General features: G+C 35.4%; 4 protein-coding genes across 6 annotated transcripts in view; 3 read left to right on the forward strand and 1 right to left on the reverse strand.

The window, feature by feature from the left end:
- The first annotated feature begins 595 nt into the window (after positions 1-595).
- cptp (ceramide-1-phosphate transfer protein) lies at positions 596-2,313 on the forward strand. The gene is made up of 2 exons (XM_051880434.1): positions 596-906; positions 1,267-2,313. Exons 1-2 carry the CDS (start codon positions 794-796, stop codon positions 1,787-1,789), a joined length of 636 nt encoding a protein of 211 aa, XP_051736394.1. The 5' UTR covers positions 596-793; the 3' UTR covers positions 1,790-2,313.
- Positions 2,314-2,446: 133 nt separating this feature from the next.
- ubxn10 (UBX domain protein 10) lies at positions 2,447-5,362 on the forward strand. Its single transcript, XM_051880433.1, has 2 exons — positions 2,447-3,592; positions 4,020-5,362. Exon 2 carries the CDS (start codon positions 4,028-4,030, stop codon positions 4,697-4,699), a length of 672 nt encoding a protein of 223 aa, XP_051736393.1. The 5' UTR covers positions 2,447-3,592; positions 4,020-4,027; the 3' UTR covers positions 4,700-5,362.
- Positions 5,363-5,494: 132 nt separating this feature from the next.
- ddx19a (DEAD-box helicase 19a) lies at positions 5,495-13,342 on the reverse strand. The gene is made up of 12 exons (XM_051880432.1): positions 13,132-13,342; positions 12,533-12,584; positions 12,110-12,142; positions 11,722-11,857; positions 11,054-11,146; positions 10,578-10,680; positions 9,556-9,670; positions 9,298-9,475; positions 8,157-8,394; positions 7,911-8,073; positions 7,561-7,752; positions 5,495-6,620 (listed from the first exon to the last, which is right to left on the reverse strand). The coding sequence occupies exons 1-12, from the start codon at positions 13,186-13,188 to the stop codon at positions 6,559-6,561; spliced, it is 1,422 nt and encodes a 473-aa protein (XP_051736392.1). The 5' UTR covers positions 13,189-13,342; the 3' UTR covers positions 5,495-6,558.
- A 1,834-nt stretch (positions 13,343-15,176) lies between these two features.
- vwa5b1 (von Willebrand factor A domain containing 5B1) overlaps positions 15,177-26,144 on the forward strand; it is a 48,100-nt gene continuing 37,132 nt past the window's right edge. For 2 of the 3 annotated variants that reach the window (XM_051880889.1, XM_051880891.1), the window contains exons 1-7: positions 15,177-15,462; positions 19,699-19,909; positions 21,397-21,555; positions 21,733-21,952; positions 22,889-23,037; positions 23,997-24,128; positions 25,226-25,350. In XM_051880889.1, coding sequence (XP_051736849.1) covers positions 19,738-19,909; positions 21,397-21,555; positions 21,733-21,952; positions 22,889-23,037; positions 23,997-24,128; positions 25,226-25,350 — 957 coding nt within the window. In that variant the 5' untranslated portion in view covers positions 15,177-15,462; positions 19,699-19,737. Of the gene's footprint in view, positions 15,463-19,470; positions 19,910-21,396; positions 21,556-21,732; positions 21,953-22,888; positions 23,038-23,996; positions 24,129-25,225; positions 25,351-26,144 lie in introns of those variants that run through there. The other variant, XM_051880890.1, reaches the window with a different exon arrangement.

Consider the following 26,144-nt stretch of genomic DNA (forward strand, 5'->3'; position numbering starts at 1 on the left):
AATTATTTTATTTGAACCCTTCACTGTGTATTTTCAATTCAATGGCGATTAAAGCCCTTTACTGTTATCATTCAGGAGTAAATTATTATCTAGACCACTACTTAACGGACAAAAGACAGCCATTCCACGTGGTAACTGTTACTTTTCACAGCGCTGGTCAGGTTGGACCAATCATGGTCGTTTATGATTTCTGGATATGATTTTTAAAAGTAATTTTCTTTCCGATTTCAAGGGCTTATTTATATTCCGTTATCAGGTAAAAAATTGTGTAGTTCATATATTAAAAAGATTATAGTGTTCATTATATAAATGTCTCCAATAAGACAAACAACCTCCAGATATTTGAATGCGGCTCAATGGAGAATTCGACTTTCTGAGCCCTCAAGCGCCCCCTCATGGAAGACTATTTTGTGCATAACAAAAAAGCTAGTAAGAATTGACGTCTAATGTGACGTCGTTGCGTAATCTTCAACCCTATTGGTTAAATTCCCCAAACAACAGCAGAAGGCCAAGACCCAACGTCCAATCACATGGACATTTTTGTCATGTGACATGAAAAAACGTAATTGATTGGTCTAATGTTGCATACGTCGCTTAAAGAACGCAGGAAATCACGGAAGAGAGGATCAAAGGGAAAGCAAAAAGCGTTCTAAGTGATATGATCCCAATGAAGGACACATAAGATACTTTTTAAGCTAACCAATATATAAGAACTTTTAATCACTCGTAGATTTCGTTTGTCCACGAATTGTCTTTCGTTTATTTCTTGGTAGTTGAATAAGAAAGAGCAAAAATGGCAGATACATTCAGTCTTCAGAGGGTTTTAGAAACATTCAGATCAAGTCTGAGTGAGAATAAGGAGGTTTACATTAAATATTATATATCAGGATGGAAAGAGCTGGTCAGGTGGGTACATGTTTTATTATTGTTTTACTTTATGGCCTTATATGGTTACTTTGAAAAGGGTTGCCACAACTGTCGAAATATTAAGGAATTTTTATTTTATACTTAATTTTTATTATAATTTCAAGACCTGTACAATTCACAGAAATCAGTCTTAATTTATAGAAGAGTTATATTGTCAATTGAAAAGTGTCTAATGCTCAGATATGAAAATACCTATCTTGTAATAATAATTACAAATGACTGGAAAAGTAGTAAAAGAATTAACTGGTACAAAAATGTGTGAAAACTGTGTAAATATGGATTGCCTGATAATAAGCATTTAGAAGTTTATTAATCTAAATCCCTCTTTTTCCATATCAGCTTCATGAATAGTTTGGGGAACGTGTTTTCCTTCATCTCCAAGGATGTGGTCTGCAAAATCCAGATCCTAGAGAACTTCCTTTCAGGAGAAAACGGATCCCATTATGTCACCATCCAGTCCATGGTGAAGTACGAGCTGGAAAATGACCTGGTGGACATCACCAAAAGAGGCAACCACCCAGAATCCGGTTGCCGGACTCTTCTGAGGCTTCATCGGGCTCTGCGCTGGCTGGAGCTCTTCCTCGAGAGACTGCGAACAAGCTCCGAGGACAGCAAGACCTCAGTCATGTGTTCGGATGCCTACAATGAGTCTCTGGCTCATCACCACCCCTGGCTCATCCGTAAAGCTGTCGGCGTGGCGTTCTGTGCACTTCCAGGGCGAAACACGTTCTTTGATGTGATGAATGCAGGTGATCACACGCAGGTGGTTGCTCTGTTAGGAGAGTCTTTGCCCCTCATCTCTGAGGTATACCAGATCACAGAAGACTTATATGCGAAGAACAACCTCCTGGAGTTACCATAGAGGGATAGATTTAGTTCCTTACACTAATTAATACATAGTTCTTGTGGCACATACTCACTTATTCACTACAAACATAGACTTTTTTGAATGTCTGGCTGTTTAAAAATATTCATTTATTTGTTTTGCTGAAGGGACATGCTGCAATATGCAGATTTAATGCATTTTATGCAGGGATCTGCTCATTTTACCTATAAACTACACAACCTTGTTGGCCGAGTGGGCTTTAAATGTTGGGTGTATTTTAATATACAGTATTTGAGCTTAGGGAACAATATAAAGCCATGATGTTTATTTAAAGGATGTTTATGATATATATTTTAATTTAAAGTGCTGTGTATTTGAACATATAGGTCATTTCCTTTTTCCTTGAATGTTAATTATCTTATTGGTGATCATTTTATTTCACTTGAATTCATGTTGAATGTGTGTATTACATCTGCAGCTTTGCTGAAACTACAAAGGGGGAAATGTTGTAGATGTAAAGATAAAATATGTAATGCAATAATTAAATATAAAGAAATCTGTGTTTTTGTCCTGGCTGTTCTTTTATTATATCTCACATTTAAAGCAAACCAACATTTAAGCTTTTTTTATTTTAACTTTTAGGGAAGATGACATGCAATACTTACATTTACAATTTCATTTACAGTTTGACAAACAGCACACCTCTTAATAAGCAATACAGTACGAATTATGACATTCAGTGTACATTTTTAGGTTATTTTTCTTATTTAGCACATGCTTCCATCCAAAACAACTTAAAATACATTTGTGATTTACAAACCTTAGTTTACCAGCATAGATATTTAATCATTCTGGGACTGTAATGCCAAAATTCAGATGCAATCATTGTTGAACTCATTCACACTTTTTAAACTGCAATCACGGCCCTTAAATTGCTTTAATGTGTTTAGTAAAAGTAAATGTCTCTATAGTAAAATTTGCACCAAGATACATAAGATACTTTTCATGAGTAATGATATGAATAGAGCTGTTTTTTTTCCACAGCAGCAAATGAAACTCAATGAAATGACTATATGCTTTACATTTGAGTCATTTCATTGAGTTTCATTTGCTGCTGTGGAAAAAACAGCTCTATTGCAAAAATGAAACTGCACTAGATTGAAAAGAAAAAAAAAAAAATCATTAAATGAAAAGGTGAAAAACGGATAAACAAAGGATACCTCTATCAGTAAGAAAGATATATAAACAAGAAAAAGTTTAATCAATTCACACTTTATATCATGTCCACATATATATCGCCATACCACTAAGTCCTAGCAGTAATGCTTAAGAAATTTGTTTGTATTATTATTTATAAGTTTAAGTTATTTTGCAGTATGAGAAATCTGATAAAGGATGACTTCTAATCTAGGCTGTTCTTCTGAATAAAAAAAAGTTCAACAGCATGGTTGCTGCCAGAGAATTAAGGAAATATGTATTTCAGAGAAAAGTAAATCACATTTTTAGGAGATGGATAACAGCCTAAATTGTACCAAATAGAATGTTTCTGATTGCATTGATAAAATAAATGTTCACAGAATACATATAAGTTGGAAAAAGTATCAGTCTGGGAGCCAGTTGGGTAAATATTATGCAGTATATTTTATTTCCTTCCAGTGAATAAAAAAAGTTGTTCCAATAATAGGTAATTGTTTACCAAAACGCTCATTATAGCACTTCCGCTTAGGAAGCGTTGCCACGGAGACGCCAGAGCGTCGGCAACACTAGCGACTGAGGTGAAAATGCCTCCTCACCAGATCTCTTCAACAACGACTGAAAGAAGCAAATAAGATAATAAAGGTACGACACATCTTTTATATTTTACAATATAACGATTATTATAACGAATATTTGATCAACTTTAACCTATAAACAGAACCCTAAATTTAAAGTTATTTGCAAGCTAGTTGGTCAATCAATCAATCTATCTATCTATCTATCTATCTATCTATCTATCTATCTATCTATCTATCTATCTATCTATCTGTCTGTCTGTCTGTATATCTATCTGTCTATCTATCTATCTATCTATCTATCTATCTGTCTGTCTGTCTGTCTGTCTAGCTATCATCTATCTATCTATCTATCTATCTATCTATCTATCTATCTATCTATCAGTATGTCTATCTATCAGTGTATCTATCTGTGTGTCTATCCATCTTTCTCTCTATCAGTCGGCCTGTCTATCTATCTGTCCGTCTATCTAATCAGAATTCAATGTCCTCAGGAGACAGGATGCATGTGACCAGGCCCAAGTCTTCTAAGGGGCGCAGCAGACCCATGATGGCTCACACTTCGAGTGTGGAAACACCTCCTCAGCCTTCGTCTCTTTCCCCCCAGCCTCCAGCTGCCAAGGCTAATGACAGGTTAAACCAGTCCCTTCGATCCCGAGCCATTCTGAGACGCAGCAGTCAACCAAGTACAGATATACTGACTGAAATCTTTGACAGACCCCCGGATGAGCCCGTCTCACTCAACAAATACAGGGTTCTGCCATCCATAGAGAAAAAAACTTCCAGCTGTAAGTTCAGTCAAGGTGACAGCAACCATAGGATATGTCAACACTCTTCACGTGTCTACACAAAGGCCCGAACGGATGTGATGTCAGAGGGGACAGGAAGTGAGACAGGTCTAACTCCTCCAGAGGAATCAGGCCTGCTGCTTGCTATCAGAACTCCATGTGGTCAGAGAGTCAAGTGCCATTTCCGGCCAACAGACCAGCTCCAGGCGGTGCTATCAGCCGCAGAGGCTGAATTCGGGGAGAGGTTTGACAATTGTATGATTGAGACTATGGATGTACCACGCAGGACTTTTACAAACCTTACAATGACCTTGGCTCAGTGTGGTGTCCTAAACAAATCGGTTTTATGCATTTCCCAAGATGACAGCCACATGGATTTAACTTGAACATTAATGTAGTGCAACTTTTTATGGACACTTATAATACAAAGACAATATTTTGATTTGCTGTCTGAAACCATTTCAAATTATTAATCACATTCCTCATGATTAAATACATGATTTGATGGTAAAATGTTTATATATGACTAAAAAAAATCTGTATAGAACTTTGGGTCATATTCATGTCAAAGTCGACAGGGAAAAATTAGATATTACAAATATCTAGATAAAAGATTATTAGTGCTGTCAAATTGATTAATCTCATCTAACATAAAAGTTTGTTTACATAATATATGTGTATATATATATTATTATATTTATATATATGTGTGAGTGCAGTGCACACACATTATATATATATATATATATATATATATATATTTATACACACACACACACACACACACATATGTAAACAAACGTTTATGTTAGATGAGTAATCAATTTGACAGCACTAAAGAATATATATTATAGGTAAAAAGATTTTATATGTTGCTTAGCGAAAATTAAACTTATTTCTGGGACCATTAAGACTTTTTGAATTGATATCTTGATGATTAGACATTTTCCCCATATATTCTGATTACCACAAATTAAAATAAAGTTTTTGTCTTTATGCAAAATAATGACAATGAATAATTCTGACAAACTGCACAATAGATGTTAAAATAGATGTCACATGTTAAAACAAACAAAAAAAAAGTATGGAGGAAAAAAGTATGAATCCATGCGAAGAGTATGACACGTGGTGCTTTTAATGCTTGCAAAGAAGTGAAAATTACTGATAACACCACACAGAAATGAGCCATCTGGTAGTTTTATTATTATAAGAATATAGAGGAAACAACTATAAAACCCTAAATGCAGCTAATGTACAAAAAAACCCTGAAATGCTAAATGCAATCGCAAATGGGTTTCAGTCAAACAAAGTGCATTACTTTGAGCAGCAAAAATGTAAACAAACTAAAATAATTTTGCTTTTCGCAAACAAGAGTAGAGCAGCCATTCCTAACAATATAGCTACAAAACAATCATTCTTCAGTAGTACTTTGTAAAAGTGCTGCATTTCCTGCAACAGAACAGAACATGCTAGCAAATGTTCAAATAATCAAAACTCATAAAAAGCTGCATAAAAACTCAAACTAATATTTGGTCTGTTTGAACAGAACAAAACAAACTTTCTTCTTCCAAAAGCTTGAATGTTTTTGCAGTTCAAGTACAATGGCATCATTATATATCACAATAATACTTTATTGTGTTTTTACACACTTCTCATAAAAAAAAAAGTCTATTTATTCTAAAGTGCTCTTGAGGAATGTTAGTGTTTCGAGTTGGTCTTAAGGGACTGTGTCATTTGTGCGCTTTATAATTTGGTGCGAATTTCTAGGCATGCTGAATTTATGAAATCCCAATGGTTAACTATATTTATCAGAGATTCTCTTCCTTACTGACTTTTATCTTCTCAGATACTGTGATAGAATAAATACTGAAGTCTGTTATGATTCTATTCACACGTAAGACCAAAAGGTAGTCGACTTACTTCAGAGTGCAACACTATTCAAGATATGCTTTTTTAGTCAAGTAGATAACAGACAAAATGCCTATGTTAAACTCTCCAGTAAACAAGGTTAAATGTAGGAATTAGTATTTCAATTCACTTCTAAATCAAATCACACTCTGTCAAACGCAAACTGATTCAAAAGGTCCTGGAATAACCATAAGGTTAGAATCAAAACTATTTGGCATTAAGCTTGTCGAGTTAAAGCGCATTCTTTTAAATATGCGTCGATAATTGATGTAAACATCATAAGGTAACAGCAGAACTGATTTCTATGAAAATAATGTGGATTTCGCTCTTCATCACTTCAGTTGGCGATTTTTTCAATTTCGTCAAGGTCATCTGTGTCCAGCCTCAAAATTTTCTTATCTGTTGGGAAAAACAAATAAATAAATAAAACAATATAATACTTATATAAAACTATTATATTGAATTATAAGATAAATATAATATTAAATACTAATTTTAGAATGATTCATTATTTTGTAATTTATATACATTACTATTCATTACATAATTAAATAAAAATTAAAATGTGCATTACATATACAATATATACTAATTATTTATAACATTTATGCATTTAAATCAGGGTTATTAGAGTTAACTAAAACTAGAACTGAAATGATAAAAAACAGTTTTGTTACTTAAAATAGAATAAAACGTTCATTGAAATAAAATTTCATTTAGTTTAACGTGATGTACTAAAATAGCTAAAACTAAAATAACTAAATAAACTTAAAAATGACAAAAACACAACAAGATTACTAAAACTAACTAAAATAAAAACGAAAACGGAAAATATAAAAATAAAAACGTATTCAAAAGATTAAAAAAAACACTATAATAGTATCTTGATACTACAAGAACACTGATTTAAATTTGTATGAAGAATTTTTGGGTATAATATGTCAGTTTACTTGATTTTGCTATCCTCACTTACATAAATGAACTATAGTGTCCTGCACCCACTAGTAAAAATAAATAAAAAATGTCTGAATAATTTTTGGTTTGTCTGTATATGAATATATAATATATATAGTGCTATCAAATCGATTGGTCACATCTAACATAAAAGTTTGTGTGTGTGTGTGTATTATATATATATATATAAAATATATATATATATATATATATATATATATATATATATATATATATATATATTTACAGACTTTTTATGTTAGATGCGATTAATCGACAAAATATATATTTTAATTCATTTTAGAATTACTCATTTTTGCATTTAATTAAATATAAAATAATTACTGGCTGATTTTTTAAGAGATAAACTAATGGAGAGACTTACTAAAATGCCTCTCGTATGTCTTGAGAATCTCCATGCTGCGCTGACTGTCCACCATGTTGACAGCGAGTCCTCTCTTGCCAAAGCGTCCAGTCCTACCGATCCGGTGGAGGTACGTTTCGTTGTCTGGATTGCCATCTTTGTCCAGTGGAAGGTCAAAGTTGATCACCACTGACACTTGCTCAACATCAATACCTGTGGAAGGATAGCTTGATTATGTGAAGATGGCAGAATTTCCACATAGATGAGTTATATACAACTAACTCATCTTTTGGTTAAAATAGCATATTCTATCAAGGATGTAAAAATACAGCTTTGCATCTGATTAGATGTATATTTGGTAGTGTACTTGCCTCTTGCACAGACATTAGTAGTGATGAGAACTTTCTCCTTGCCATCTCTGAAACGTTCAATAACAGCTGCTCTCTGCTCAACCACCATTTCCCCACTGAGGAGCGCCACCTGGTGGCCCTCTTTAGACAGCTGGCCGGCAAGCCAGTTGGCTGTTTTTCGAGTCTGAGAAAAGATGATAACATGAGATGATTGAGTGAAAGAAATAACAAAACACAGAAATATCAACCAGAGGCAAAAAGACTCACATGACAGAAGATCATAGCTTGTGCTATAGTGATGGCTCCGTAGATGTTACAGAGCGCGTTGAACTTGTCCTCCTTGCTGTTGCAGAGCACATAGTACTGCTTGATAGTGTCCAGGGTCTCCTCTTCTCGTTTAAGCTTGATGATGTTGGGATCCGGCACGACCCGCTCAGCAAACTTCCACACAGAGTCCTCAAAGGTGGCAGAGAAAAGTAACATCTGACAGCCTTTGGGCAGCATTCTGTAAGAGACAGGAAATAGAAACCTTTTATACTCAATCTCATGCTAAACCTTGTTACCACTTCTTTGCTTTTTAAGTTAGTTTTAAAAGTCCAAAAAGCCAGTATATCTGAAGGATCAGTCAGTGTCCGACTCCGGTTTGAACAATGTAAGGCTGAACACCGTTACTGACAATAGTCATTTTGACTGCGTGAGATTCTCCAGCTTTGTTGTTGTTGAGCAAACGAAGCACGAGCTGTTAAAGCTCCGCCCTCTTCTGGAAAGGGGGCCGGGAGCAGCAGCTCATTTGCATTTAAAGGGACACACACAAAAACGGCGTGTTTTTGCTCACACCCAAATATAGGCAAATTTGACAAGCTTTAATAAATGATATGTGGGGTATTTTGAGCTGAAACTTCACAGACACATTCTGGGGACACCAGAGACTTATATTACAGTTTGTGAAAAGGGCATTATAGGTCCCCTTTAATCTAAAAATCTTACATATTGTGCCTTTAAAAGAAAAATGCCTCTACCTAATTAAGTAATAAAGTTTAAAAATAATTCTTTATTATTACTATTTAATATTAATAATAAAGAATTATTATTTTTAAACTTTAATTAAGCAAAGTTCTTTCAAGAATTTCAGCATTGTAACAAAGAAAAAACACTTTCAAAAAAATATAAAATCTGAAAATCATGCACATCTTTGAAAAGGTGTTATCAAGTCATTGTATGAAATGCATTTTTAATGTTTTAATAATAATAATAATAATAATAATAATAATAATAATAAATTAATCAGATCCAGACACACAAAAAAAGTGTTCATTATAGATCATGTAATCAGCATTATAGATCATGGTTTTGTGTATTTGCCTGCAAGGTTTCAAAGCCAGTTCTCCAAACACTAGGGAAAGTTCACCTCTGAATGCGGATGCTCTGGTCTTGGTGTCCCTGTGTGGCGATCATGACATCAGCCTCGTCCAGAACAAACACTTTGATCTTTTTCGGGTCGATGAGCTTCAGCTTAACGCACCAGTCCAGAACTGTCCCAGGTGTGCCGATGACGATCTGCTCCTTGATCTTAACGCCACGCTCCACTGACAGAAGCACAGCAGTCATCACTCATTTAGATTTGGTTTACACAAGAGGCTTCTGAGGCTTCATTTAAGTCACTTACTTTTATGTCCTCGAACAGCATATGCCAGTTTAACTTCAGGATAAAACTTGCCCATTTGCGCAATGACTTTACCCGTCTGCAGAGCGAGCTCATATGTGGGAGAAATGCACAGACACTGGAAGAAAGACACAGTATTATCAACATTTCCGTTATAGTTCATGCTGAAATGAAAACTCGCCCTTATGACTTTTATGAGTTTATGCAAGAAGATATTTTGCAGATTTAGTTTCCTTATGTGCACCATGAAAAAAAAATATTAACCTTTTTTTTTTAATAAAATGTTTTATAAATCAGGCAAATTATATATGAACCAACCCCACTGTAAAAACCTTCAGAAAATTGATAGGAATAAAACTGGAAAGTTTGGTGTATGTACTGTAAGTGCTACTGAAGTGGAGACTTCTGTCTGAGTACATGAAAAAATGGCCTTTAAAAATATGTATTGTAATTGAAACCTACAGATACAGACAAAGTGTCATAAAATTAACACTTAAATGTGTATTTCAGATGTTTTCTTTCCAGTAGTCTGAAAAAAGACAAGTTATGGAAGCAAAATGGCCTAAAATCTCAAAATTGACCAGTGTCTGAAGAAACAATGGTTTCTGCCTGTAGTGTCTTGCCTTAAAAGGGTTAGTTCACCCAAAAATGAAAATTCTGACATCATTTACTCACCATCATGTCGATCTTCAGAACACAAATGAAGAGATATTTTTGATGAAATCTGAGAGATTTCTGTCCCTCTACTGACAGTTTACACAACTACCACTTTGATGCTTCAAAGTGTTCACAAAGAGATTGTAAAATTAATCCATATAAAAAAATTTAATTAATCCATATGCAGTTTAGCCCAGATTTTCTGATGAAACTCATCACTTTATATGATGAACAGATTTAAGCTTTTATTATGGGTGTGGAACGACATGAGGGTGAGTAAATGATGACAGAATTTTCATTTTTGGGTGTACTATCCCTTTAAGTCAGAATGAAAGGGAACATTCGAGTGAATCTGTTTTCAAACTCACCTGCGGCCATTTTAAGCCTGGGTCCACATGACTGAGCATGGCCAGCACGAAGGCGGCTGTTTTACCAGTGCCAGACTGAGACTGAGCGATCAGATTCTGAGGTCTGTGAGTGAAGGAAACAGTCTGTTCATATGACGTGTTATATGAAACTTACTTCACACTCATACTCAGAGATTTCACATAAATATTATAATGGTCAAATATTGTGCATCAAATATCCAATTTGTGCGTCACTGTTCTTTTAGTCAAATAAAAACCAGTTAGTTCCAATTGTGTGTGTGAATGTATATATATATATATTTTTTTTTTTTTTTTTTTTTTGGCAGGTTCCATAATAAGAATATATTTTGATGTACAAGGTGCTGATAACAGTGTGTGTGTGAATATTTTATATAATATATATAATTTTCACTCCAAACCCTCAATAAGACATCTGTATTCAACTAAAATCAAATTTATAAAATACGTGGACTTACGGTTCGGCAAGCATCATGGGAAGGGCATTCTCTTGGATTTTAGAAGGTCTGTTGAAGCCCATTTCATAGACGCCTTTGAGCAACTGAGGTTTCCTGAGTTACACAAATTAAAACAAATTAATTGACACATGCGAGCCACCTGAGAGGTGTTGAAGCTTCTAAATATAGTGCATGGTCTTAATTCATTTTTTCTCTAAATATTCTTAAGACATTTAGCAGTAATTGTTATGAATGCTACCATTCAAAAGTTTGGCTCTAATGTTCACCAAGGCTGCATTTATTTGATAAAAATACAGTAAAAAAAAAAAAAATTAATATTGTGAAATATTACAATTTAAAATAATCACATGATCCTTCAGAAATCATTCTAATATGATGATTTGCTGCTCAAGAAACATTTCTTATGTTGAAAAAAGCTGTGCTGCTCAATATTTTGTGGAAATGTTATATATTTTTTCTCAGGATTATTTGATGAATTGAAAGTTCATAAGAACAGCTTTTATTTAAAATAGCTTTTTTTTGGTTACAATGTAAACATCTTTTCTTTCACTTTTGGTTAATTTAATATATCCTTTCTAAATAAATAAAAAAAGACTTCAAACTGTAGTGTAAATTCAGTTTTTTTCCCCTCAGATGTCATTGCTTTAACACTCATATGAAGTACTCACAGTCTCAGCTCCTCGAAGGTCTTGACTGAATACAGTGGTGAGTTTGGGTCTCTCTGAAGAACCTCCACTTGATTTGTGTTGTTGACCACATTGCTTCTGATCAGCTTATTAAGGAGAGACTGTGTGGCTTTGTCCTCTAAAATAGTATATTAGGAAAGGAGCAAGCTTACTCTGACGTGTTTTCACTGTCAATCCATAAAGCTTGGGTGTCATTTTAATAAATGCTTTAAGATGCAACCACACACTTTTTTTAATGTCCGAATAATTCATAATAGCACTAAATGTGTATTAAGCAAATAAATGGCTCATAATAGCACTAAATGTGTATTAAGCAAATAAATTGGCTCAATTTTAATTTTATGTTGACTGTAGCAGTTTAAAAATGAACCTTTTTCCTCTTCGTCAGATTTGTCACCATCATCTACAGGAGGGAAAAATAAATGGCACATAAGAAAATGCAAAGAAATCTTTTAATGCAATTATTGTTAACAGTTATCTTACACATCTTTAATAGTGTACACACACACACACACACACACACACACACACACACACACACACACACACACAAATCATTCCAAACCTGCATGTCTTTTTTTGTTCCTAAGAGGAATTAAAAAAGGGAACTTTTGAGTGAAAGACTGATTGTTTCTTCTATCAAGAACCAGATAATATTAATTTTGTTTGATGAACACCTTTTCAAAGGTTCTCTTGTGTTCAGCAGAAGTCAAACAGGTTTGGAACTGCATAAATATTAATTTCTGTGTGAACTATTGTTTTATTGCAATATAATAATGCAAAACGTTACTACCATTAGTCTGATGTGCTGCATCTCCCCCTTCGATTATCCGCGAGTTCTTAATCTGTTTTCAAACAACAGAATTTACAGTTTTAGAAAATATAAATGCTCTGCCAATATCCAATAACGAACATTCACAAATTAAGCATTTGTCATTATTAACGTCTTAAATTGATTAAACAACAGTCAATTATTTAACCCAAGTAACGTTAGATGCTAGTTTAAGTGCTAGCCATAAAAGATACGTAATGTAAATTACACAAACACTCACTAGCTTTCAAACAGCACAGGCTTATTTTATCACACGACAGTTAGATAAAAGTTATGTAGACTAACTTCACAGTTAACTTAAGTGGTTCAAAGTCAAACTTTAGTCACTAAAACTGATCTAGATTTAAAATCTCATACAGGCCGTGTCTCAAAACCTAGTTAGAAAGCATTTTGATGGTCAAAACCGTGTTTGGACGTTGGAACGCGCATGTGACATTCAGAAATGCCATCTAGGTAGGTAGCTCACGTGGATTTGAGACGCAGCCAAACTCTGACTCACCGCCGCTAGTGCGCTAATCCAACACAAGTTACATCACAATTAAAATCACATTTTCACTCACAGGCTTGGCTGTAGACTCTTGTTCGTCCACAGCTAGAGCCCACGAATCGGTTGACATGACTTCTGTCGCAGATATATGAACTATTAAACGGTCTTGATAAGTCTTCAAATGGGATGTCCACTTCACTCGACTCAGCTTCACGAGAACGCGCAAACTGACAGCGCGCGCATAGAACGCTGTCCGGCCGGAAGTCAGCACCTGATAGCCAGTTCCAGTTTACTATTCATTACAAACAATTTCATGTGTAAGTATCTGTGAACCAGTTTTAAATATTAAAATAAGTTAGTTGATTTTTCTAAAAAGCAATTTGTGGACAAATATCACGACAAATACCATTTTCAACTGACTTTACTGTTTGGCGCCACAAAGGCCTATGCAAGTCCAACCGCATTTCCTCATATATATATATATATATATATATATATATATATATATATATATATATATATATTAATTATCTGTTTATTTTGTTTTTGTATTTTTATGTTTCTTTTGTAATGTTTTAACATAGTTCAAATTAAAATTGATTTTTTTTTTTTAATTCCAGTATATTCATATGGAAATTATTACAGAAATTGATTTTCTAAAAAAGTGTTAAAACTTGCCCAATCTCCCCTGAATATAATAGCCCATCTTTAACTTTAAAATGATGTAAAATCCCTATTATAACACTGTAACACCTGTAGTAACTGTTTATTTTTGGAAGAAATAGTAGATGTAGATATAGGGAGCAAAATCATAAACAATGTGTTTTGGCTTCACATTTCTTGACTAATACCTTTGTTACCATCATATAGGAAACCATAGTTGATGTAACCATGGTAATAAGGAGCCATGCAGGTTTTGTCAGTGGTTACTATGGTCTTATTAGAAATGCCACAGTTAAATTGTGGTTACTGCGCAAGCATAATGATAAAGTGATTTCCATTTAAATATTTAAAATCTTCTGACTTATAGTATACATATACTATCAAAGCTATCAAAATACCCTATTTTGTACTATTAAGGAGCCATATACTTTACATTTGATGCTTTTTTCAAATGAGGAATACAACAAAGAGATTCATCCACGTTATCAGGTAGAAATCTTGAATATTGTCAGTTCTCATAAACCCAAGAAGAGTAATGATGTTTCAACCTGATACCTCAGTGTTAGTAATGATTTATTAAGATGTTTGGGGTCATTTTTCTATTACATGCAATCTTATATTTGTCTCAAATACATTTTTGCACCACAAGCTATAGGATTTTGTTTATTTGTGCTTGCTTTTTCATAAGAGGAAATTCAACATAATTGAGAATCACATGCATGTGTTCAAAGAGTCTTTATTATTTAAAAAGATTATCATGTAGCTGATATTTATGACTTACATCCACTGTATTTTTGTCACTGTATTTTATTTTCTTCTTTATTGCAGATGAAATAATCAACGACCACTGCAGCCCTCAGTAAATCTCAGCAGATGAGATAAGAGACATTCAGAGAGCGGGCAAGAGAGACAGTAAATAGCACATGTTAATTTAATTGAGAAACAGAAGCTGAGATTTAAGCCAAGGCGGCACACATCACTAAACACACGCACTCTCTCCAAACAACCTGTTGTCATTTAAAAAAAAAAGAAGCCCTGGAGGCTCCATATTGATTGTCATGGTTACATCCTCTGTAAAAGCAGATTAATCACACACGCCATGGCCATGAAATGCATTCAGAAATCCCTATCATATTGAAATCAAGATAGTGAGCTTAGTAGTCACTGGAGGGAAAACATGAATGATGGAGGGACGGACAAAGACAGAAAAGGAAACGCAACCAAAACTGTCAATCTGCAGGCTGAATCCTTCGCGTGATCTATGATCTCTCGCCCTCCCCTCGTTTCCCCCATGCATGGTGTTGCATTTCAGCCCGTGGTACCCCTGGCTATCAAATAGGATACATGAATGGGCTCTCGTCACTGATTACGGAGAGACAGAGAGGTGGGGGAGCGGGTAGGTGGGTGGTACAGATGCTGAAGGGAGAATTGAGCGTTGGCGGGGGGTGGTGGGGTTCCTGTTAATCTGTTGCACAGGACAAGCTCTCGCTTCCAGCTTCCAGCTCCTGTGTTTCTGCCACAGCTCCTCTGAGCTTCATAACCACATGTTGCTGTGCTGATTGACTGCATTAACGTTCCTCCAGCTGCTTCTATATCTGTCGGTCTCTTTGCCTCCCTCCCATCTTTGTTCTGCTCAGTTGTTGTGTTCACCTCCAAGAGGTAGAGAGCTTTTCGGAGTTGCAGCCGATTATTTTGGACATCACTAATGCAGAGAGAGAATTGCGACCGCTGCAGATGTGAGGTAAGAGTCCTGCTTTGCAAAAAGTGCATGAGGAACTGAACTCAAAGGGTTCGATTAGGATGAAATCTTGCAGAGGCATTTTGTTTTAGGTTTAAGGTGAATTTGGGAAGTGTTTCGAAAACCTCTAAAAGAGATTTCACAGGCTTGCAAAGTGATGCATCTGATGGAGATGCAGGATCAACAGGTGGTTGTTTCTGTGCCGCGTCTCCCGCGGTGTGTGTGTTGGCAGCCGTGGAGTGCATGTAGTGGGGGATTTGGCTCTTTCGTTGGGAGTGAATCACACTCCGTTGCTCTGGGGAGAGGATGGATGGATGGGAGGCGGGGGTCGATCATTGTCTGTCACTTTGGGTTCTCTTCATTTGGGTCCCCTTGAATAGAATATGAGATTTTCATGCATTTTCCAACAAAACCAATCTCATCATTGAGGATTAAATTGATTTTGACCTTTACCTGGTCTTTCTAGTCTGCTGGGGTTATTTAAAAAGCTTAAATGATTATTTTTGTGGTTTTAATGTCATTGGTTTACTCTTAAAAATTAAGCAGGTTTTCACCCCATTTTTAAAAGAACCATTTTTTTTCAATAATCTAATCTTTATTTTCAACAATAAAGAACCTTTTGTGCAGTGGAAAGTTTCCATCGATGTTAAAGATTCTTCATGGAAGCCAATAAAGAACCTTTGTTTTTAAGAGGGTTCATGCATGATTTCAGTATCTGTTGTATCATGTCTGAAAATGATATTGACACCTTTGCTTTGGGCAGAAATGCCCGCTCCTCTCAGGACACATGATGGCAGTGTTTGACCGGTTTGCTGTGTGTGATGGCAGTCAGGGGCGAAGGGGAAATCTATTGCACTGGTCTGTCAGCTCTCATCTTGTCACACGGCACTGTGCCAAACCCTAATCCATTAGAGAGGGGGTGGCGTTCCTCTGTCTCTGAGTTATGGCCATGTGGACACCTTGATGAAAGCGTCTGTTTCTTTTCTGTAATATCGGGAAGCTGTTTCATCTCAAACATTTATGTCCTCTGAGAATAATTGCTCATAAATCTGGAAACTGGCTGAAAAACAAGTCAAATTTTCAAAACACTGACCCTCTGTGGAAGTTAGATGGAAATTAGAGGATTGCTATAAAGCTAAGTCATACTGCAGTTCGCTTTTAAAATACTGTGGGATATTGTTCAGATGTTGTTCGCTCAGAGCTCAACAAAGTTCCTGTTTGTATTTGTCTAAGCTATAGCAGATAGGTAGAGAGTTTGGGAAACCTGTTTGGAAACCATTATTATTTTCTCATAATTCTGTTTGATGACATCTGCTTTGTATATAAGCTTTATCACAGATGTAATTCATTACAGGAAATAAACAGAGACACAAATGTTGATCTATAACATTAATGGATAGCATTAATAGTTGATTTAGCAGTTGATATGAGCTTTTCAATGCCTGATGCAATTGCTGTCACAAATGGTTGCAGCAAGAATGAAATAAAGGCTGGATCTAAACACAACAGTTGATTTTAATGAACACAAATCAAAATAACACTCTCAGAACTCTCAAAATACAAAATGCAGCACACAGAACAACCACTATATACGGACGAGATTGGACAAAGGACACTTGAAACTCAGGGCAATGTATACAAAAAATAATAAAAGGGAGGAAACAAGAAACAGGTGTGGCAACTTAATCAAACAATGAATAACCATAGCAACAAAGGAAACAGAACAGGAAACAATGAAAAACCAACTCAAAGTTCAACTTAGGCTCAGAACAAACATGATTTACCGTGACAATTGCAAGGTTGCTGACAAATATAATGTTTATATATTATAATTAATTCAGAAGAGATGCCAAATTAATATTAAATATATTAATGTTAAAAATACTTGTGTGTATATATATATATATATATAGTATACTAGTATTAGTATATTAGTATATAAAATAATTTTTTAATATATTTTTTACTAGTGGGTGCAGGACACTATAGTTCATTTATGTAAGTGATGATAGCAAAATAAAGTAAACTGTGACATATTATACCCAAAAATTCTCTCTCTCTCTCTCTCTCTCTCTCTCTATATATATATATATATGGTCGGCGACGATAGCCTAGTGGGCAGCACGTCAACACAGCGCGGTTGCGCTTCGGCGACCCAAGTTCGAGTCCCAGCTCGTGGACCTTTCCCGATCCCTTCCCCCTCTCTCTCTCCCAATTCACTTCCTGTCAACTAACTCAATAAAAAGGCAAAAACACTAAAAGAAAATCTGAAAAAAAAAAAAAAAACTTTTATATGTATGTCAAATGTTTTTATGTTAGAGTATATCATAATCTTAGAATGGCCATATTGAAATCTCTGATTTTTGTAAACCTGAGCACAATATGAGGTATTATGAAGTCTTTTCTGAAACTCTATAGTGGTCTTCAGAAAAATCTGAGAAGCATGTTCAACAAAAGTCTTTTATTCTCATTGCTGTTTAGGAGAAATAATTGAGATAGTTATATATGTTCTGTAGTATAAAATATAAGAGATATGGAGATTTTAATTTTAGTTAACATCGTAGATATGCCTAGGAGAAAGAAAAAAACAGACAATTGTTGACATGAGTATTGAGATATAAAATGAATACGGATAACAGCTCAGATCATTTGGTCTCGGAAGAAGGTTTGAGTTCATATTGAGACCTTGTGATTGCAGACTGTATTTTAGCAAATCTGAGCACAGTTTGAGACATTATTCAGAGGAGATCACTTCTGAAACTCTAGACTGAGAATATTGGTGTCCTTTTCCAATGAGAAAAATCTGTGATGCATTAGCTTTCCATTTAAATTCCATTACTGTCTGGGAGAATCAATTGAAAAGTTAAAGAGATCTCATTCGTGCACTGAAAATCAGCTAATTTGAGTTTTACATCATGCAAATCACTTTTTCTGGAACAATCATTAATAGAACTGAGACACAGACGCTGATATGTATCGTATAACTCTTCTGGTTTTTGTTTTTCTATAGTCTGAAGTTCTCTGCGCTGACCTCAGGTAAAAACTGACGTCATGACATCAGCACTGCATCTGTAACAGTGCCAATGGCTTTTTGATGTGCCAGAGGCTTCTGTTCCCTTTGATGGTGCTGAGCCAGACCTGAACTTTGTGTGCCACAAATCCACCGTGGGACGGGGGGTGGGGTGGGCCTGTCAGAGGTCTTCATTTAGACATGGGGAGAGGCATCCAGAGCGGATAATGCTGTTGTCCTCTCATCTTCATTAATGCGACAGGCATGAGGGCAATGATGAGTTATGATGTGTGACGTCTGTGAAATATGAATGACTTGTTTTTTTACAATGGCCACAACTGCATTAGATACAATATATCAAGCCATGTGACATTTATTAGAAGGGCAGATTTGCACAAACACACTTTTCATACAAAACTTCAGTGTTTGTATGGTTGTAAATGATAAAACGTTAGACGTACTGTTCAGAGTTTATTTTTGGTGATTTTCTGATGATCAAATTTTAGTCGAACATTATTAATGTAGTGAACTACATCTGTGGTTACAATGTTCTTAATCAGTATTTTTCATTTTTCAGAGAATATATTTTGAATTAAGTTTATTTTTCTTATTTTCTTCTGATTTTATTTATTTATTTTTTTAACTTAAACCTCACAAAATTGTATTATATTTATGCTTAAAACAAGAAAACACAATGCAGTTAAAAATAATTATTATTATTTAGGTCCTTTATGTAGTTTTGCTTCTTAAGTAAATGTATCTTGTTTTAAGGATGTTTAGACATTTTATCTGTATGTTTATACAGTGTCCAAAAGCATAAATAAATATACATTGGCCCCAAGGAAGGAAGGATGGAGGGAGGAATTGATTGATTGGTTGATTGATTGGTTGATTGGTTTGTTTGTTTGTTTGTTTGATTGATTGATTGATTGATTGATTGATTGATTGATTGGTTGGTTGGTTGGTAGGTTGGTTGGTTGATTGGTTGGTTGATTGTTTGGTTGATTGATTGATTGATTGATTGATTGGTTGGTTAATTGATTGGTTTATTGGTTGGTTTGTTGGTTGATTGACTGATTGGTTGGTAGTTTGACTGATTTGATTGGTTGGTTGGTTGATTGATTGATTGTTTGATTGGTTGGTTGGTTGGTTGGCTTGTTGGTTTGTTTGTTTGTTTGTTCGTTCATTCTGCAAGATGTAATGTAAAACATGGTTTCAATCTTATCTAGCCTTTTTAGCGAAACATCACCTATCGCCCCCTTCTCTGCATGCGTGAAGCTGTACTGGACAGAACCACCATCATGCCAGGCCTGATCAACAAGAGCAAACGGAGCGCTCTGCCTCTCAGTGTCTCAGACATCACTTCCTGTGTCAGGGGTTACACCCTGGCAATGACGGCCTCCTTGACCTATGAAAACATTGAAGATCACCCCGTCGAGGGTGAGTATGCTGTCTAATGTTTGCATTACTTCTGATTTTTCTGAAATGATATCCATCATTAGTGGCTCTTTCTAAGGCATTACATTTTATTGCAGTTCAGTTACATAAATCTTAAATTTAGGCCTAAATATTTTTTTTTTCTGAGCGATTACTAATACTTAAGGGATTTGAACCTAAACTTTAGTATTAAACTTTGCCATGGAACTCTTCACACAATGTCCCAGTGGATCCACCGTCAATGACGAGATTAAATATAATCTCAAAAGATGCTACATCATCATGCCTTGTACATACACTCCAAAAAATTATGTGGTGGCTCAACAAAACAAATTAATGATAACTTTGAGCGAAATTATGTCCAACCAACAAGCTACATTGAGTTAGAGGAACTTAATAAATTGTAGCATAAACACAATTTTTTTTTTAGATTGATTACTCAAAAAAGTTGAGTTGTAGCCCTGGAACCAATTAATCTTATTTATTTCAGTTCAAATCCACAGTTATCATAGCACATGCTTAACGTAACTTATTTAGCATGTATATTTAATGAACAAGTAAGATATTACTTGTCTCTGGCATTAGCGCAGTCATTGCTTATAGAGTCAGTGTAGTGTTTACGTGTGTTTACATGTATCTCCTCTTCAGCACAATGGTACCCACAAAACCTCAAGATTACAGAAACTTCTTTAAATGTCAAACATAATAGCATTAAGCACTAACAGGTCTTTTCTTTCACTAAAAAACAACAACAACAACAACAAAAAAAACGAATAAAATAACATGTAAATTATTCTCCTTGTCCAGTCCTTTGCAAAACATTCTGGGAACTACAAATCCACTACCTAATTTCTGAAGTTATCAAAACCTTTTCGTTAAGTTACTACAACTTTATTTTTTCTTTAAATCAATTAACGCTGAAATTTGAGTTTAAATTACACAAAAATAAAAAATAATTTTTTGCAACCATGCATTTATTTATGTTGTGGTAACAGGTCTACCGAATTACTTTTTAGAGTGTATTTTTTATAGATTTGTGATATAATATTATTTTTTTTTCGTCCAAAAGCACTTCACTTTATCCACTTCAGTTTATGATGATAATCACTGATAAGTATCAAGAATTAGTTTGTTGTTCTTATCCTCAAAAGCAATTTGGTATGAAATTCATCAATTCATTCTCTTTATAATCATAATAATGCTTTCTCAGAATGCCCTGAAGGAAAGAGAAACACTTGTCTTTCCTCATCAGCTATTTGTGTGAAGTCTAGAAATGTCAACGGCGCATTGCTGCTCTGCGGTCTCCAGTGTCGTATTGACTCCAACAGATGGATTTTGCATTAGTCAATGCCGAAAGCACTAAAAAGAAGGATTTAATTTCTGTCAAGTGCAAAATTAGCTTTGTGGAAAGATCCCCTTTCGCTATTGTGTAATAAACAATACATTCTCCGGAATCACTTTTTCTAATCCCCTTCCTGTGATTCATGCAGGAATCTTTATATACCCTCTGGATGAGTGCAGCGTGGTGGTTGGATTCGAAGCGATGATTGGCAGTCAGATAATAACCGTGCAGGTCAAAGACAAAACGAAAATCGATGACTGTTACTTTGATTGCTGCAATGCCAGTGGAGCCCCGCAGAGTGGAGGTGGTAAGATTGCATGCTCATTTATAACGCTCATCAAAGATCTTAGCTAATCCCTGATTCAAACAGAAGGCCTGTCACGGTGTCTTTTGAATCCAGTTAACATGCAAAATCTTATTAAGCTCTTTCATTGATGTTGACTGTACATTTCAGAGGCTTTACTGATGAATCATCTTGCTGCAGGACATATCGTTATGGATGAGGATCAGGAGAGGACAGTGCTGGTGGTCAGTCTGGGGGTCATTCCCCCTTTGGAGACCATTAATATACTGGTCAGCACGTCCTCAGAGCTCAGCACACTCCCTAACGGTGGAATTCGGGTAACCTCACCACCCGTCTGCTCTCCAAGAGTCCAACGCTCTGTCAAAGAGGAGCAGGCGTTTTCGCCCAGCACTTCTAGGAGGTTCGTTATTCTTTTTTGTTTAATTTTTTGATAATTATAGTATTTGAATGGCAACCCTGTATTTATAATCCTCAAACAATCTGGTTTCTGTTCTGAACTCCAAACCCTAGTAGAAGTATTAAACTTTGCAATTCATTCAGCCTGAACTGCTTCACATACAGACTCCAATTTAAAGTCTCAAATTGTGTTTGGTTGATCATTTTCAGCTTTTACCTGTGCTGTCTATTTTCAGGTTTTTTAAACATTATACTTTTTACGAAATTTAAGATTAAAGTTTGAAAATCTCCCATTGACTTACACTGACATTTTTATCATTATAAATCTGTAATATCAGTGTAATATCTGCATACTGAATAGTGATTGGTGTTCTTTCTTGCATTTACTTGCATACAGATTTTTTTCTTGCATCTAAATTTAATCTCTATATAGCTGGAACACAAAAGAAGATATTTCAAAGAACTTTGGGAACCAAAAATGTTTGGACTCCATTGACTTCCATTGCATATACAAAAAAAAAAAAAAAAAAAAAAACGCAATACAAAATATCTATTCTGGAATGACATTATCAAATTATGACAGAATCTTCATTTTCCTTTCAGAAATTCAAATCTAGTTAAGATGTCTGATGTTCAACAGAGCAAAAAAAAACTCAAGATGCAGATATTCCTCAAAATCTCCTCAAAATACAGATACTCCTCAAAATATTTTATGTTATACAGAAGAAAGAAAGTTTTGTACAATTTTGGAACGGCATGAGTAAATGATGACAGAATTGTCAGTTTTTCCCTTTAAATCATTACTACTGTTCTTTTACTGCCTTGTAAGCACTGACTTTTCCTTTAAAAAAGAGGAGGAAACAAAAGTTGTGATCATATTATACAGAGTCATGTTATTACTGCTGGACTTTTTAAATGTGTACCTGCTATTTTGTCTCAGGAGGGATCAGCATCATTGTGCACAGGGAGCACACGAGCAGGCGGCCTCAGGTGTGTGTTTGGCTGCTCTGTTGGAGGAAGAGGCCATCAACTCCATTGACTATGAGTTCAACTTCCATCTTGAGATCAGAGGACCATATTTACTTGCAGGTCAGTTCTTCCATCCTCATGCATGAGTCTTGAATTAAACAACCCTGATACCCTTGATCGTGGGTTTTATTTCCAGAGAACAAAAATAAATATGAACACATGTGAAATGTTAAAAATCTTGAATGCACTGCAACTTTATTTGAATTAAATTGCCTGGCAAATGTATGGAAGCTTATTTCCACCATGGAATCAAAAAAAAAATGTAAGAAGGCAATTGCGAATCCCTTACAATTCTGACTGTACAAAATCGGCAGTATATATTTTACATTTATGTATTTATGTTATTTCTGCCACGGAATAAAATCATAAAAAAAGTTAATTGCGACTTTTCATTTCACAATTCTCACTTTTTTTGAGTTTATATCTAACAATTTAGACTTTTTTTCTTGCAATTCTTAAAAAGAAAAGTCCGAATTGAGAGATGTAAATTCACAATTGTGAGTAAAAAAAAAGTAAGAATTGTGAGATAAAATGTTGCAATTACGAGTTTATAACTTGCAATTGCAATATATAAACTCGCAATTGTGAGGGAAAAAAAGTCAAAATTGTGAGATATAAACTCAGAATTGCAAGAAAATAAAAGGGAGAATTTTGAAATTTTCACAATTACCTTTTTTTATTTATTTTCTATTCTGTGGCAGAAATAAGCTTCCATATAAATGCATAATTAGAAAACAAATGCTGCCAGTTTTTTTTAGCCCAAATGATTCATGCGGTTGCATTGGATAAAAGCGCCTGCCAAATTCATAAATGTAAAGTGCAGCATATGCTTGTCATTTAAGCTGGGACTCAAGCCCAAATGATGTTTGATGTGTTGATTGCCTAATACATTATTTCATACCAGTTGTTTTGCAGTATGCATCTTCCTGCTGGAGTTGCGGAGCGGTTTAGTCCTCGCATGTGGTCTAACATCTGTTGCTCCTGCTTATTTTAGATGCTTTAGAAGTTTTTTTGTGCAGGTGTGGAGAGCCCCTCACATGCCATCCGGGCGGACGCGGACCCTTCGGCTCGCTCTGCCACCAGTATTGTGGTCACACTGGCAGACAAGTACACCTACGACTGCCCTGTGGAGATACTGATCTACCCCAGTGGTGTGTAGCACACATAAATACAATAATTGTATATCATGAGTACGAAACAGCTAGTTCTTTTTAGTGAATCAGAAGTATACAGCGCAACTAAATAAACTGTTGAGAAAAGTTAAAAATTCATTGCAACCTGATGCAGTCAGATTTTTTGGTTCTCTCAACTAATTGTCCTAAGTAACACTACTTTGTTTTGTCCATTTGAAATTCATCGTTCACTAAATGCAAAATGCCTTGTTCAGCCAGTAAATTTTTAAAGGCAACTACTGATTTCTTGTTCAGCAAATTTTCAGTTAGTAACATAATAAATTGATCTATCATTTCTATAGCTGTTTATAGGCTATATAGTCTGTGAAGGAGCACTCATTCTACAAAGCAAAGATATCCAGGATATAGTTTTGAAAAGTCACAGACCTCAACACTGAACACACAAACCTCAAGAACGGTGCCGTTTTCCTTCTGGACCTTCCCAGCAATGTCATTTTTTGTCAGGACATTTGGTCTACATGGACAGACAAACAAGATCACAGTCACTCTGACCTGTGTTAACTGGACAATAGAGTCTGCTTTTTAAGAACAAGCCAGTGCTAATCTCTCCATGTGCCTGAAAGCTTGTCTAAATGAGAGGCGGTTTATTAAATCAGAGGCTATTGAAACATCATTCGCAGGTCCACAACCATATAACATCATTTCTTGCTCTATAAGCACTGTTTAGTTGAGCTCTATATTTCTTCAGCCACCCCATCATGCATCTCGACCTCCAGCGGTGTCTCGGAGGCATAAATGGATCTCACGATGCCTCATAAGCTGCCTCATAAGATTGCCTCACTCTGTAGGTGACCCGAGGCCAGTATTGTGCAATTGAATTCATTAGAAAGCCGAGTCAAAGGGGCAAACGTTCAGCCGTATTGATGGCCCACTAGGAGCCGACGCAGTCTGTTCCCAATACAGCTGCTGTTTTTAAGAAATACTGCCACCGTGGGAGTCCTTCATGTCTGGTAGTAATGTAACACATCTTCTGCTATCATAATTCACTGTTGTGCCTCCACACTGAGAGCTTTTTATGCTGTACAGAGAGAGTAATTCTTCCTTTCTTTCCATAGAGCCCCATCTGCCACACGTTCTCATTGAAGACGGAGACATGACGCCGGAGGAATACGATGAGCATCTGAAAGGACGGAGCGACTACATAAAGGCCACGAAGAAGGACTGCAGTAATGAAAAGACAGTGAGTGAAAGACTGAGAGGAGGAAAAAGTGAGAGACAGAAGATGTGAAAATGAGGGATGTAGAAAACAGACATAAACAGTTTGAGTGTGTTGTGCAAGGACGAAAAATAGCAAAACAAGCTTGATACTCTGTAGAAGTAGGACAACACCATGACGCTTAGCTTTTTAAACTATACATATAATTGGTAAAGAAATCTAGAAAAGATTATTATTTCGTTTTTGCAGCCAGGATCATATATTACATAGGAAGTGGTACTTATTTGAAATAATGCTCTCAAGTTGTGTTTTTGTGACCAAGAGGTTTATTAGCAAATTAGCATGTAATATAACCGATTAAAATGCTTTCAAGGAATGATTTTGGTCACTGACAAGAAGTACCTAAAAGTATCATGGTACAATCATAGTTTTTGGACAAAGAAAACCACAGTTTTAAAATTTCCCACAATTAGAGTACTTTTAGATGCATAAACCTGAAGAGAAACATAAAACATATGGCTGTTAATAGAATAAAATAATTGTGATTAATCCAATAATTTTCAACCAGTTAAATTCAGTAAATTGTAACTTAATACTTTTTTGCTAGTACTGGGTTGGACCCACTTTGCCTTCAGAACTGCCCTTAATTCTTCATAGCATAGATTCAACAAGGTGCTGGAAACATTCCTCAGTGATTTTGGTCCATATTGTCATTATATCGCACAGTTGCTGCATATTTGTCAGCTGCACATCCATGATGAGAATCTCCCGTTCCACCACATCACAAAGGTGCTCGAATTTGAGATTTGAGTATAGTG

This window comes from Ctenopharyngodon idella, chromosome 22 (genome assembly GCF_019924925.1).
Source record: "Ctenopharyngodon idella isolate HZGC_01 chromosome 22, HZGC01, whole genome shotgun sequence".
Classification (NCBI taxonomy): Eukaryota; Metazoa; Chordata; class Actinopteri; order Cypriniformes; family Xenocyprididae; genus Ctenopharyngodon; species Ctenopharyngodon idella.

Coding starts and splice junctions, on each gene's coding strand:
- cptp (XM_051880434.1), top strand. CDS start 794: ATGGCAGATACATTCAGTCTTCAGAGGGTTTTAGAAACATTCAGATCA. Junction 907..1,266: donor GGATGGAAAGAGCTGGTCAG/GTGGGTACATGT, acceptor TTTCCATATCAG/CTTCATGAATAGTTTGGGGA.
- ubxn10 (XM_051880433.1), top strand. CDS start 4,028: ATGCATGTGACCAGGCCCAAGTCTTCTAAGGGGCGCAGCAGACCCATG.
- ddx19a (XM_051880432.1), bottom strand. CDS start 13,188: ATGTCAACCGATTCGTGGGCTCTAGCTGTGGACGAACAAGAGTCTACA. Junction 8,395..9,297: donor CAGAGCATCCGCATTCAGAG/GTGAACTTTCCC, acceptor TGTCTCTTACAG/AATGCTGCCCAAAGGCTGTC. Junction 6,621..7,560: donor GACATACGAGAGGCATTTTA/GTAAGTCTCTCC, acceptor TTTTCCCAACAG/ATAAGAAAATTTTGAGGCTG.